The 15,521-nt window shown below is 38.9% G+C and overlaps 3 protein-coding genes across 9 annotated transcripts in view; 1 reads left to right on the top strand and 2 right to left on the bottom strand.

The window, feature by feature from the left end:
- Nucleotides 1-5,174, top strand: part of LOC146474204 (uncharacterized) — a 75,525-nt gene extending 70,351 nt beyond the window's left edge. For all 7 annotated transcript variants that reach the window (XM_085117470.1, XM_085117467.1, XM_085117469.1 and 4 more), the window contains 5 exons: nt 837-975; nt 1,641-1,744; nt 3,437-3,499; nt 3,726-3,926; nt 4,866-5,174. In XM_085117470.1, coding sequence (XP_084973596.1) covers nt 837-975; nt 1,641-1,744; nt 3,437-3,499; nt 3,726-3,926; nt 4,866-5,021 — 663 coding nt within the window. In that variant the 3' untranslated portion in view covers nt 5,022-5,174. The remainder of the gene's footprint in view (nt 1-836; nt 976-1,640; nt 1,745-3,436; nt 3,500-3,725; nt 3,927-4,865) is intronic.
- LOC146474199 (BTB/POZ domain-containing protein 6-like) overlaps nt 1-15,521 on the bottom strand; it is a 209,671-nt gene that overhangs the window by 142,852 nt on the left and 51,298 nt on the right. The window lies entirely within an intron of this gene.
- LOC146474203 (BTB/POZ domain-containing protein 6-like) lies at nt 11,139-14,123 on the bottom strand. Its single transcript, XM_085117271.1, has one exon. It carries the CDS (start codon nt 13,850-13,852, stop codon nt 12,521-12,523), a length of 1,332 nt encoding a protein of 443 aa, XP_084973397.1. The 5' UTR covers nt 13,853-14,123; the 3' UTR covers nt 11,139-12,520.

Here is a 15,521-nt window from a genome sequence, read left to right as displayed (position 1 = left end):
ACAGCAGATTGTGTGTCAAGTGGTCGCCTACGGGAGGTTAAAAACAATTGATAATTGTAAACAATCATCTCTAAAAGTGGTCACTTACGGGAGGTGGTCGCTTACGAGAGGTGGTCGCCTACGAGAGGTTCCATCTATAGTGATTTGACCTGAAAACTTTTGGTATTTTGGAAAAGTGGTCGCTAATGAGGGGTGGTCGCTTACGAGAGGTGGTCGCAAAGGGAGGTTCGACTGTATGTAAACAAAACTAATTTTAACATCAAAAGCTTTGCACTTAACCTCGCTTCAATAATGAGGTTCACATTAACTCGGAATTGGCCTATTTAAATTTTCACTGGAAATAGTATTCCCATGCGTATCTAAAAATAGACCGAGCTGTGAAAACAACGCAGTATGGGAGCTGTATGTTCCGAGTAATGGGCTTCTGTAAAGGTATAATTAACAATTAGACGGCGAGCTGGAGGTTTCTATAGGCTGATAGTTGGCGAGGGGCGAAGCCCCGAGCCAACTATCTAAGGCGATAGAAACCGAGAGCGAGCCGTCTAATTGTTTTAGCATACCTCAGTGATCGATCTATGAAGCAAAAAAATATTTTTATTTCATAAATTTTGATATATTTGTGCAATGATGCATGCTAAATCGCGCGCGCTCTGACAAACTGCCGTCTATCGATCGATAGACGGCACCTGTGTAGCCAATCAGATTGCGCGTTACGCGATAGTCGGTCACTGAGGTATGCTAATCCGGCAGAGCTTGCTTGAAACTGTCGAACGTAGCTGTTTTCAGTACAATTAATATACGTCTGTTGTATTTAACTGTGTTATTTTCCTCTACAGGAAGAACCTAATGAGACCATAAATTATTTGAGAGGTCTTTCAAATGTTATTTATTTCTACAAAACACAACACGGTACTACAAATTCACCAGCGCGGTCTTGCAGGGAACTTCAACTCGAGCATCCTGACTCTCCTAGTGGTAAGTGAACAACAACAACTAAAACAACTGTACTCTACTGTAACTTCAATGAAAAAATAAATACATAAATACACACAGTATAACTGGACACCCAAAATAACTACAAAGCTACACTAGTTGGGTAACCATCATTTCTCAATTGAAAAATACAAAGTCAGGAAAGAGGCTTAATACTTAAATTGCCAGTTTAAAATATTAATTTGTATGCTAATATCAATTTGCATGTGAAAGGTCTTTCTAGTCTAGCTGCTAGTCTTAATCCTCGAGATGGGCTGTTCTCCTATTGACCGCGCTCAAAAGTTAAAAAATAATAAAATAAAATAAAAATAAGAACAGTCGTTGAAAATAAGGTTTTTAATTTAAGGGCTCAAAGATGATTTTTCTTTACCGATCTTTATTTCATCTCCACGCTATACAACAACAACAACAACAACAAAAAAAAACTCAGACTGTAACACAAATTAGGTTGCCTAGTATTAATTTTCACCTATTTGTACACTTATGAACCAGCATTCATCATTCTCCGAGTCTCATAACTTAGTTAACAACTGGAGAGCCGAATTAGAAAAAAAAGTAAGCTCTGAGAGAGCTCTACAGTATACATACTGAGCTACATGATCAGTGGTCTATTTCTAGATCTTCATTTTGTTCTTGTTTGTCTCAAGGAAAATACTGGATAGATCCAAACGAAGGTTGCGCTAGCGACGCAGAATATGTTTACTGTGATTTCGAAAGAGGAGCTACCTGTGTATTTCCAGAAAACAAACAGGTTGGTATATAATGCTTGGTTTGTCAAATTCCGTTCCCTTCTTTCCTCTCCCAATAGGTGGAAAAAATGTTGTGACCTATTAAAAGCTAAAACTGCACTACATGAAAAAAGCTGTTCAGTGGTTCGTGCTTACGATATAATATTGATAGGACGGGAACGTTTATTTTATAAAATGAATCAATTTTCAGTTTGGTGGACTGAATTGCATGGCATTACCGTACTGCACAGAGAATTCTACGTGGTTGCATTAAATGGGGAGTGTCACGGGGATTTGGGATATTTCTATCAACAAAAAACTAAAACTAATGGTCCATCAGCGTTTGTTAAATTACCCACCCAGTGTACTCAAACTGTCGATGAGTGTCTCTAGCCACTGGTGGACTGGGCTAGAAAAGAACGAAACTTGATAAACGTTAGCTGTAGGCTGGCAAACGTTTTTCAAGTTATCGCATTTTCGTTTACAAATATACTATAACAGACCATGAGCTGTTCCTTTCAAGATTTCAGTTGATTTCTTTTTCTCAGTTTTCTTGAATTTTTTTTTTACCTTTTTACCTACCCTTTTTGGTAAAAAGGTCAAAATTCCAGTGCCACTTCGTCTTTAAGGCTGACGTTACTCGGGGTAATGACAACTTAATCACAGTATAGTGCGAACAACTTTGAACGCAACATTTTAATTTGTAGCAGCAAACTGTTTCAAGTTTTTGACGTCAGATGAAGAACTTGCCATGTGTGGCCGCAACAAATTGCTTTGTTAAAAACTGCCCTTGTACTATCTTTCAAACAAAAATTTTGAATGTAAAATTGCCTTTAAAATTGTTCAGTATAATTGCTGTTACGCTTTCGCTAGAACATGCGTCACGTGGGAATTCAGGTTTAAAGGATTTCACATTAATGATCAAGGAAGGTTTGATTCTCCCAGTAGAAGGGTTTAGCCAGGGTGCGAACTGCGAGTACAGTTTATGCGTGGTCGTGGACAAAATATATACATACATACATACGTACATACATACTTTATTTATTCCAGAAGCAGACTATATATACAGATAAAACTAAGAAGAAAAGTACTTCTAGAAAAGGAAGTTTGGAGGTTAGCCCTATGCGAAAACTCCCTCAAATAAAAGAAAAACAAAAATAAGTATACATAAATCGAGATCTTTAGAGTCAAATATTCAAATACATTTTGAGCTTAGGTTTAAAATGCTTAAAGCTATCAGCTTCCACTATATCGCCAGGTAGTTCATTCCAGAGTTTCACAGTTCTAACGAAAAAAGAATGTTTATAACAGTTAAGTCGTGCTGGTTTCACATAGAGCTTGTATTTATGATTTGCCCTTGTAGACCGAGTTGTGGCGAAATCATAAAAGTCTTCAAATTTTAAATGATAAAATCCAAAAACTATCTTATATCATAATACGTTGAAAACAACGGTAATTTTCGCAACAGGACGAAGGCTTAAGGTGGTGGCCGGAGGACGGACCAATTTTTGGTGTTGTTTTCAATTCTTGTTCCCTCCTCAAACCTCCTCCCCTGAATCGCACAAGTCGTTACTTGAAACTCAGGTGGAAGGGAGGTGTCAAATTGTCCAGTAATCGACCTTTAGGACGAAATCAACAACAATTGATGCGGCTCCTCCGATCCTTCATCGCCGCGCTCATGGATAATCACATTTATGCTTTCAATCTCATTGCAGATTAACATCTCGAATGCACAACCATTCCAATGGATGAGTGAAAGAATTGCTGATACACCACTTGTAAGTAAAAGAAGGAGACAACGGATTAATTAAACATAAAACACTGTTCTTCATTTAGTTTAGGAAAACAAGTAGCACAGCAAACACGAAGGGGATTAAAAGATAGACGTCTTTAATTTTTCTTGGAAAACAAAAACAAACAAACTTGACCAAAATTAAACACGTCCAAATTCTTAGTAAGTAGAATAAATTTGCAGTAATTGTGTTTTATTTAAATTCCTTTCAGATAAACTACAACATGAATCAAATGCAGATGAGATTCTTGCGACTTTTAAGCAGAAGTGTGTCACAAAACATCACATACCACTGCTATAACTCGCGCGCCTGGGAAGATGACGGCCATACCATTAAACTGCAAGACGACAATGAAATGGAACTGACGGCTTCAGAGAATACTAAACCTGTTGTAGTGAAAAATGGATGCAAGGTAAATATGCCTATTGGGGGACAAATTCATACACTGGATTGAGAAAAACGTTGTCAGGTATAAGACCCAACAACTTTCCGAGAAGCGCTTGACCTATGACCTTATCTGTATTCTTCTTGCAAGAACATAGAAGCGCGCGCGTTTTTTAGGACTTAAAATTTACATGCATGTTTCTTGCGGACAATGAGAAAAAAACCACGAAATATGTGCATGGTAACTAGACCACTCCATAATTCCATCAGGTCGCATTGCTTATGATTCAATCTTTGCTCGAGTGTATAGGTTGATTGTATTGCGGCCGTTTTGGTGCCAAAACAAAAGGAAATTTGCTCACATAGTTCGCATAAAAATGAAAGTTAACTCCCAGAAGAGAAAAATCGTATTGTTCCTTACCACCAACATGGCCGCCATGGCGTACCGTGCAATCAACCTCTACAGCTGTATGTTCAGTTTAAGGGTCGATTATATGACTTCACTTCTAGGCGTGCTTAGCCCCTTGGTTTGTTCAATGTAGGAACAGTTTGGAATCAATGAGGAATTTCAATCTATTGACTGACAGACTGATTGATTCGTCGCTTACTTGATTGATTAACGGATTGATTGATTGATTGATTGATTGATTGATTGATTGATTGATTGATTGATTGAATGATTGATCGATTGGTTGATCGGATGATTGGTTGACCGCTCGATTTGACTGACTGACTGACTGACTGACTGACTTAATGGATGGATGGATGGATGGATGGATGGATGACTGACTGAACGAACGAACGAACGAACGAACGAACGAACGAACGAACGAACGAATGAATGAATGAGTGCGTGTGTGGATGGAGGACCGGGTGGACGGACGGACGGATTGATTGATTGACTAACTTACTGGCTGATTTACTGGCTGGCTTTGACTGACTGTTTCACTGTATCTTTATTTCACAGGTATCAGACAACAAGTGGCATCAAACCGTTCTAGAATTTAACACAACTAAGATGGAAGCACTACCAGTGTTTGATGTGGCTCCTTATGACATCGCTAGTTCAGAAATGAAGCAAGACTTTTTCTTGGAAATTGGACCCGTTTGTTTCTTCTATTAATTATTCAACTTAAAAGTCTAAAAAGACTTTTCAAGTCGAAGTCTTCTGCCACAAGATGGGCATGTCAGACAAAAACATTTGTAGTGTAGTAATTGGCTAACATTAGGTGAAGAGAATGGACGCAGAAATTCAATACACCAATTTATTACTTTACACGGCAAAATGTGTTTTATTTATTAGATGTACAAAACAAATATTTCGGAGAATCTTACAAACACTTTGTGTAACAACATTATGTGGTTCCAGCTACCCGAAGACCCTCTTTCCTTTCCAATTGTAGGAGTGCAAATAAGTTCGAACTTTTAACAAAAAAATCGGAACCTTACTTTGCAAAATATTGAAGGAAGAAAAAATGACAGCACAACTGAAAGGTATACTGCTCATGGGTTTCCCTCGAATTGTCGCCTAGGAAAGTAATGCTCATGCAGTAGCTTTCATTTGAATGGTCACACCTTAGGATTACATCCACAGACCCAAAAGTAAGAGCCACGTTTTCCAGCATAATAAGCAGCACCACAGGAAAGTAATGGCTCAGTAGCTTTCATTTCGATGGTTACACTTTAGGATTAAAACCACAGACTCAAAAGTAAGAGTCACTTTATCCATCATAATAAACAGCACCACAGGAAAGTACTGCTCAGTAGCTTTCATTTCAACGGTCACACTTTAGGATTACATCCACAGGCTCAAAAGTAAGAGCCACTTTTTCCTGCATAATAAACAGCACCACAGAAAAGTAATGTTCAGTAGCTTTCATTTCAATGGTCACTCTTTACGATTCTATACACAGACTCAAAAGTAAGAAACGCCTTGTATAGCATAATAAACAGCATCGCAGGAAAGTACTGCAAGACAGCTCTTATTCGAGTATTTACACTTAAAGTTATCACTCAGAAACTAAAAACTTGCAATCATTTTATAAACCATAATAAGCCGAACACACTAAAGAACTGCTGGAGAACTATAATTTGAAATAATGTTGCTTTAGGATATTAGGAGACTCACAAGCTACAATCCTGGCCAATTGGTTTGCAAACGTTTCCTTGTAAAATTAGACAATTCCCGATAGTTTAAGGTCCCAAGATATTCGAGACATGTTTTAGTCCTGACTCTCACCATTGTTTAGGGTGGAGGGGAAGGAAGGATTTTATTCTTTATAGTAAAAAAATCCCAAAAGTCCCAGACCGTTTTGCCAGGATTTATGGCCTGCTTCATTCTTGACTAACTATGCATAAAAAATAGAGTTCGTGACATTCCAAACCGATTAATTTCTTTTGCATTTTTTCTCACGGCTGTATAATCTAATTCTTGAGCTACACTGACGTGAACAAGACGAACATATCCATGTGCTGTCATTTACTGTAGTGTTTCTTCTTTCTTTGGCTTGCTTGGTTGACAGTCGACGTACACGGTAATAAATAAAACCGCATAAAATAACTACTCGCAATCAATAACATAACACGAGAAAACGTTTGACGCGGTACTCAAACAGCTTGAAGAAAGAAAAGGAGGAATTGACTCGCGTACCTTTCTCTCCCTTTTTCCGGGTATCTGGAATGCACTAAGTTTTGTTTGGTCGCTATTAGCTTCTTTTTTTGTTTAGCAAAAACTCCCAGGTGCAACTGCTACTGCGGCGCATTTGTAGCGAGAGCTTATATGTTTTGTTATATTGATTTTTCTAGTGCTCTGGTTCTTATTTATATGAGGGGATGCTCTATCACATGCATATGAACAAGTGATTTTAAAGAAACGAAACGTGTTTTGCGATGACTTCTGTGTTATTATATCCTACTTTATTTCTATTACTTCGAACTTGATAATGACGTCATGACGACTCCGAAACGTTTAACGGTTTTATCGTTTATTTACACTTGCCTTTGTATATCTAAACCTTTACTTATCCAATTTTGCCCAAGTATTTGTTTGTGTCATACACGGAGTATTTGGAGTAGAAATCACTCATACCGAAGGATTTGATAGACCATTTTGGCGATCTGGCGGTTATATATCATTAATTGTAATACACTGGGGGGCGGGCGTCCAGGGCCAACACTTTAATTAGGGTAACCGTAAGCAGAATAAATAACGGATTGTGAGGAAGCGTAGTGGATGTAGTGTTAAGGTAAAAAGTCTGACATTTTGTTTTCACGCTCGGAAAACTTAGAGGTTTTATCTTTTCTTGCACAGAAAAATTCCGTTTTCTTTTTTTTTTTTTTTTTTTGGACTTTCTTACCGATGCAGGCTTTGCCCCCTGGACTCCCACAATGCATTTCTATTGAAGATGGCCGCCAGATCAAGGAAAAAGGTCTTGTAAATAGTCAAATTATTCTCAACTAATTTTCTGAAAGTATTCAAAATCAGAACAAACTGTGAGCTTTGGAAGTCATGATGCGGAAAGTCTTTGTAGTAAAAAGCGTGTGATCAAATTTTCTCTGTACCTAAAATTTTCCCGTGGATCATGTTGGCCGGCGGTTTACAGACAAATGGCGAAGGCAGGCGCTCTTTTGAAACTACGTGCTTCAAATTCGAACCAAAAAATCTTTATCCTAGTATCTTATTAGCATACCGTTCGTATTTTTTTTTTTTTTTTTTTCAGGGAAATCATTTGACTTTGAATTTAGCTTAGCTTGGTGTTTTTGTCTTCAATAAACACTACCGTATCCTTCCGGGCGAAACCCACTTCCCTGTTCTCACTGTTTCTCAATGCCGTCAACACAATAATATCGCTAACGCGTTGAAATTCTTGGACTTGAAGAAACCATTCAGAATTTACAGAAGGCTCATCTTTACAAATTCGCCTCGTCCATGGTGTGTATGAACTAGACGGACCGAAACCTGCAATCATCCGGCAGTAAAAATGTAAATGAAAACTAGAGAGAAGTTTTTAAGTATAATAAAACAATTTTGGTACTACCGCTTTAAATATATTTCCGATTGTCATCGCCTTATTCCTGGTTTGTCGGTTACAAAAATTCCTATGTATTTTAAAGGGAGGTAATGTTTTTCTTAGTCCGAGGAAGTTACGAAATGACCTACATCTGAATGCTATAAAATATTCATGAAATAATATTTAGTGAAAACGCGCTCTGTTCGTGAAATAACCTTAAGTGAAAGCACGCTCTGATTGGTTGAAAGCCGATAATGTTTTGTGAGCTATTTTACAAAGGAAAAACAATACGTTTCCTCCGGGTACTCGAATTGGAAACGCCTGTCTCAGTTCGTGTTCAAACTTCAACGTGTTCTTCCATAACAAATAGAAACATGAAAAATGTTTTGCATTTCTTACATTTGGTCTGTGACAGTCTAGAAAAGGGATGAGTAGCTTTGCCCTTCAAAACCTATCAAACACTCGATAGTTGGGGGATAGTTGGGGGGGGGGGGAGGTGGGGAGTTTTAACCCCTCGAGGGTGATATTCAAGTGTTGCGTAGATTATCTGGAATCTGTGTACGTCTCCAAAATAAACACCTGAAGTCAAGAACACGAACTCGTATTTCAAAAATGGGTTAGTGAAGCTTAGCGTTCCCTTACCCACGCCATTAGTTTCGTTCAAACTTAAAAGCATTAGTGGTATGAGAGTAATGACATTAGCATGCTACGGTACAAGTGCTAGCCATGTTTTTACTTTGTTGGATTTACTTGTTCCTTTTTGAAAGCCTTTCTTTCAAGGTCTCCACATCCCGTAAGTATGAATTAATACTGTGTTTATTGGTGTAGTGGTGTAAAGAGTCGAACCCTGTCTAGAAATCTGTCTGCAATACTTTTGATTCAGTTCCATGTATGCTCTTTGAAAACCTTTAAAAGTGCTATTAACCTATTATTTAAATAAGACCAAGGGAGGATAGAGAGGGCAGAATACTCAGCTTTTAGAATTCTAAGTTGATTGGGTTTTTTCATGCGGAAAAGTCGCTTGAATGATCTTTGTGGATGATATCTGAATAAGATCTCCACGGCATTCAGCAAAACGATTCGGAGAACTAAACAGTAATATGATTGCTTTGCCAATCTTTTTCTTAATTCCAGGCTTAATTCCACATACTTTTTCCAGTGGTAGGGGACTCGTAGGGGAGGACGTAATACGAGTCCTCTAAAAGCGACTGCGTGGGAGGCTATAACAAGCCAGGATTGTCTTGGGTTTTTCGTTCGTGGAAGGGCATTTTCCTGGGGCGGGGTACTTCTATATAAAAGTGACGGGGGTGATTGTCGTAAAATTCGTGGTTTGGTATCCCTTGGGGTGCTAAAATCTAAAATGACTTCCGTCAAAAGTATGGTGGTACCTTTTAAGGTATTGAACCGAACAATTTGACAGGAAGTAATTGTCTGTCAACTGATTTGGTACCTCTTAGGGATAAGAAAAAATTGTTTGGACCACGCCCACAAAACAGAGTTCTTGTACCTTTTAGGTTTATTTATTTTTTCAAAATTTCCGACGATCACCGCCGTCACTTTTATATGGGGGTCCTCCACCTCCCCGGGACGTTTTTAAACTTTTGATCGCGTGAAAGTTGGGGCGAGAAAGTGAAAGCCTGAGTGTAGCTTGGCTAGTAGGAATGGCTGGAGTGGGGTTTGGTGGAGAGGACACCGACAACTGATTGCTTAAGGAAGTGTACATAGACGTCAATCAAACACAGAACGTGCACCGATAGAAGGTGACAAAAAATAGTTTAGGTGACAACAGGAGCCGAACAGCCTTCTTACAACTGAAATATTTACAATTAATTTAAGTTTTTGTTACTATTGATTGTCTTGTTGCTGTTAAAATTGATAAGCGCAGGAGTCTTTAAAATCAGGTATTATAGGACAGAAGCAGCGTGACAGAAGGCGGCGAGAAGCAGCATGAAGCTAAGATACGTAAATCACTGATAACAGCTGTCATACGTCTTAGAGTGTTTCTGAGATTCGATCTGAAAATGATTTACTTTTGCTGGAAGAAAAGGAGCAGTTCCTGCTTTCTGCTCATAAATATATGAGCTTCCAAACAGACAGTGGGAAATCGGTAAAATTCAATCCTGGCATAACCGCGTGATCCAGCTTCATTAAAGCCTGCTTTACACGTACGACGCAAGCATAAGCATAAGCACAAGGATGTTTACACGTGCGATAAGTATAAGAATAAGGTGACATAAGCAAGCGCAGAAGCATAAAAATTGGCGCAATCGCGCGGCCGGGCTGCCTTTTAGGCACGAGATTTGATTCCAACATGGCGGAAAATGGCAACGCACGATGACAACTTGTCACTGTTTCTCAGTTTCCTTTCCTTGTGCTCGTGTTTATGCTTGCATCGTCCTGGTTTACACGTACGACGCAACGACGCAAGCACAAACACAAGCACAAGGGAATAGAAATCGTTCCATTCTCTTGTGCTTGTGCTTGTGCTTGTGCTTATGCTTGCGTCGTTGCGTCTTTAGTGTAAACCGGAAAGACGCAGGCATAAACACAAGCGTAAGCAGAACTGCAGAAGGCGCTTATGCTTGCGTCGCACAGGTTTACACGTAGGTTTCTTGTGCTTATCCTTGTGCTTATCCTTATGCTTGCGTCGTACATGTAAACCAAGCTTAATCGCCGTTCGACAACTGCAGTCTTGTCTCCCACCACACATAGTTATTTATTTTTATTTTCGATACTTGTCGATTGCAATCGATCAAAATCAAACTTTAACATCCTTCTTTAATTTTTAAAATTAGTGTGACGTCATGAGAATACTTGTGCATCATAAAAGTAATCGACTCTGTTTCCTTAATGGCTTAGTGATATTTTTCCAAGCCGATAGCTAAGATAAGAAATGCATTACATACAAGCGAGTCGCATTGTAACGTAATCTTTCTCTTTTTGTGCCCTAATTACTTTCCAGATCTTCTTTGATTCTAAAGAATGCCCATATAATTACAGCATGAATTACCAATTGGATGTAAAGGTGCGAAATGCTACCATGTAATTTCCGAAAACAGATTAGAAAACTGGTCATAACAAGTTTGTTCAAAGGGGACCCACCTTGTCTGGGGTAGGGAGGTTATCCAAGACATCACCTATCTCGTGAACAAAATTTTTTCATTGCCTTTTGTGGAAAGAATCTTTTATGGGAAATTAGCCGGTCCACTTCAACAAAAGGAATCAACTGCTTCTCAGTGACTCTTCTTTATTGCCTCACGGACTAACAACAGTTCAGCTTACTCTATTTAACAATCAATTCTGCGTTAAACTAGAAAGCACCCATTTTTATACTGGCTAGACAACCATCTGCTCAACGCAAACTAAATCTTACACAAGCCTTCTATGATTGGCCACAAGGAGCTTATTTGCATACATGTTTTCGATATGTTAGCTGAGCTAAAGACATTTTTCTAGTAAGAGATCACCTTGAAGCTTCGGTTGTCCAGTCAATACAAAACAGGGAGACCAATATAAAAATTACAAAGTTCACACTTATCCAGTAAGGTTTCACAAAGATAATCTGAAAAACGCTACAAGTTGTTGTTTAGTAATTGTACAAGTAGTCAGTTCGTTGAAGGTTTCAGCCTTCTTCGTCGAAAATGATTGGTTAAACGTTTGCATAAATTAAATGAGTACGTGGTTAACAAAATCTAAAGTTCAAATTATATATTCAGTACGTGGTTGATAGCAGGATTACAACAACGAATATTTTTCTTCATAATCACCCTAAGATCATAGTATTTACTTTCAAAAACACCTTAAAATTACAGATATTGTATTTGGATATCTTTATCTTTAAAATGAATATCAACTACCATGAATTCGGTAAAAGAACCCGAGAAAATCTAAAAATGATTAAAAATAAGAGCAATAGCTATTTCCTGGAAAGAACCGACGCAAGGTCAAGTTGAGCAAAAACTCATAAAAGTAAGGTAAACAAGGTGTTATCATTTGTGGGAACTTAATTAAAATATATCGTTGCAAGTGTCTCTGCAAAACGTACAGCTGCTCATACCGAATTCCTCAACTATTTTAATCCCAAATAATTGCGTTGTAAATATTTTTCATCATTGACAAATTTTTATCTTCTAACACTTTAAAATTTGAACTGACACAGAAATATTCAGCTAGCAAGAGTCAGCATTGCTAGATAAGCAGTAAGAGTGAGGTTTGAATCTCACTGTCCTTTTTTACAGCTGGAATAAGCGGGGGCGGGGGGGGGGGGGGTGGGTTCCAATAAAGATAACATCTTTTGAGGTTGAGGAAGGGGGGTGACGGCAGAGACCACCATCTATTTTGGGGTTTGGTGGGTCCTGTTCGAGTATAGTAGTTTGACCACTTCCCTTAGTCTTAAACAACGAGGGATAATGATAAAGACGCGACAATACCACTGATAAGCTGTACTCAAGAAAAAATAATGACACTGTCGAGTACTATACCATTCAATTGTATCTCTTCGATATCTTTTACCACTGCACTTACGATTTTTGTCTTAGAGAAAAGGATCCCCTTCTAAGGACAGGGAAAGCAATATCGAATTTAACGATTGTCAAATAATCGATAATCAAATTTAAGGGTAAACCGAGAACAGAAATTCAAGAAATTGACCATATTGCTGATTTGTTTTAACATTGTATGAAGTGATACTCTGGGGAAACTGAAATGTTACACCAGACGACTGAACACTTCCATTGCCACCAACGCCCTTCCAAGATGGTGGGCCAGTTATGAAAGCTGCGATTAAGTAAAAAGTATCTTTCTTTAAAGCGACCGAAGAGTCAAACAAAACTTTAAAACCATAATAGATACTTCCTTTGTACTCCAAAAGCCTAGAAGAAAACGTTCCTTCAACTTGTGATATTAGTTCAACTAGTGGGCCAGTACTTATGTCCCACAGTTGCAATGTTACTGTGTAGTCGTTGCTATTACTTCCGCACAGACATACTCCATGTAAGGTGATGTCTTTGTCCACAGTAAAATTTACAAAGTCCTCTCTGCCATCGTAGCGCAAATCAGTTTCCACAACCGATTCAAATCTGCCACAACGAAGAAAAGGACCAGATCGCTTAGTTTCTGTGAATCCCACTGGAGAAGTCAATGTTGAACTGAAGTACTGAACAAATCTTTCCAGTTCATCTGGAGTAAGAATTCTTTTTTCAACGACAACAGCTTCAAATTCCTTTTGAGTCATCACTGGAAAACGTATCGCTTCAATAATTCTTTCACCGAGAATTCTTCTCTTCAACTCGCCACTCGCTGTTGAACCATTCGCTTCGCATTGTTTCGTTGCCCACAAGTCAACAGCTTGAAACAAATCGACTTCTTCGATGCCCAGGGAATCTCTAACGACTACCGCCTCAAGTATGGACCTTTGAATTGTCACAAAGCCATCCGAATCGACGGCCGCTTTTGTCTGTTTATCGATCACTTCCCAGCATTGATCCACCAGATCTTTCTCTTCATACTTGTCAGCCGTTGGCAGAATGTCGAAAACATTTGATGCATCCAAATTATCCTGTAGATATTTTGTGCATTTGTCAACAAGAGAAGGCACCATGTATTTCTTAGCCAAGTATAACACTCCCATTACAGTACTTCCGCTTAAGTTCACTTCATCGCTGTATATGTATCTAAACAACTCCAATAGACTCTCGTACTCACAGTCAGGTAGTTCGATAGTGTCTCTGGTCTCTGCTAACTCACCGTATAACATGGCTTCGAACACAGGACTACCGATCGACAGCACGAACTTGTGAGCAGGAATAGCTCGCTTACTTTCACTTTCACCGTCGCTCGTACGACCCACAAACTTCACATCACTGAAGAGATGGTTGTTGAACATGAACTTGGTTCTTTCTCTGATGGTGGGTCTTGTTGTCTGCCATTTTACCTCCACAGACATATTTGCTTTGCCGCTTTAAAGGATTAAGATGCAGTTTATCGTTTCCTTGATCGCTGTAGGTGCTCCGCCAACAAGCCGCAGTTGTTGTTCAAGCACTAATGATTTCGTGTAATTTAAACAGAGCGCCCGTCTGCGGGTAAACAAATACCTGGGCAATCACGTCATTTCAATTAAAGGTTTTTTTAGCAGACTAGAACGGATTATTTTACTTTTCCATGCGGACGTAAACAAGGCCTCTGTTCGAAAACCGACTACATGAGTACAATGCACCTAATGTGCTTTCCCGGCTTGAATACATGCGAAAACAAAATCACATTGTTTAGGGACCGTTCATTATTTATCGGAGGGGACGGGGGATAGGTGAAAAAACGGGAGGACTTGGAATTTTTTGCCAGTGATCAGTAACAAGGGATCATCAGCAGTACTTGCTGAGTTATCGGGGGTGGGGGGGGGGGGGGGGGGGCGCTTTATGAGTCTCGTGCATCCTGAAAATTAAACGCATTGCCTTTAATTAAAAGATACAGTTTGCAGAACTCCCCTATTGTAGAATGGTACAGGCATGTCTTAAGTGGAAATCCTTGGACTTTCTTTCAAGATATTCCTTTCCTTGACTGACTGACTGACTGACTGACTGACTGACTGACTGACTGACTGACTGACTGACTGAATGAATGAATGAATGAATGAATGAATGAATGAATGAATGAATGAATGAATGAATGAATGAATGAATGAATGAATGAATGAATAAATGGATCCGAATGAGTGCATGCGTGGATGGATGGACGGAAGGAAGAACGGTTGACTGACTGACTGACTGACTGACTGATTTACTGGCTGGCTTTGACAAACTGTTTCACTGTATCTTTATTTCACAGGTATCAGACAACAAGTGGCATCAAACTGTTCTGGAATTTAACACAACTACAGGGGCGGATCCAGGGGAGGTGAAATGGGTGAATTTTCACCCCCCTTTTTTTGAGCCCCCTTCCTTTTATTTTTTCCTTATCCGTCAAATATTGAAATAATATTTGATTTCTCTAATTGAGGTGGAGAATGTGCATTAGCGATGACTGGTTCTACCAATCAATTTATCATTTTAAGCCTGTTGAAATGGGGTTGACAGACCTACACGACTCCCGCTGTGTGCCCATTGTGTTGATAAAAGCCTTTATAATTTTTCTTTAATAAGCATGTCTTTAAGCGATTTCCCTTTTCTATAATAGATAAAGGGAGGTTCCTTGTATATCTCTCTTAGTAGCGGCTGGTTTTCTATTAAATGCCATTCAGTGTCCATTAGAATATTTTTCAAACATGGCAGTGATGGTTGAAATTGTGTCACGAAGGGTAGAATTTTCTTGTGCACTTTCTGTTTTTGTGTAAGAGCGTTCTTCCTTTCTGCGAAGTTAACTTCGGAGAGGATTTTGTCCACCAGGTTACTAGGATAAGCTCTCGATACCAGGCGTGTTTTAAAGTTTTTAATGTTTTCGGCAAACACTACTTTAGAAGCGTTTGTCCTCAGAAGTGCCTGCTGGGTGGCAGCTGTTGTAGTTTGTGTACTGAAATGTTTTAGTAGGTTTGTAATGTGTGCGCACGTCGAGAATCGATTCTTTCTCGAATCTCTGTCCCTTATAGACTGTTGTATCCAAGAATGTTGTTTCTAATTCTG

This window comes from Pavona decussata, unplaced genomic scaffold (genome assembly GCF_977016875.1).
Source record: "Pavona decussata unplaced genomic scaffold, jaPavDecu1.1 SCAFFOLD_91, whole genome shotgun sequence".
Lineage (NCBI taxonomy): Eukaryota > Metazoa > Cnidaria > Anthozoa > Scleractinia > Agariciidae > Pavona > Pavona decussata.
The sequence above is the reverse complement of the archived record's forward strand: the minus strand, read 5'-3'. Positions and strand labels throughout refer to the sequence as shown.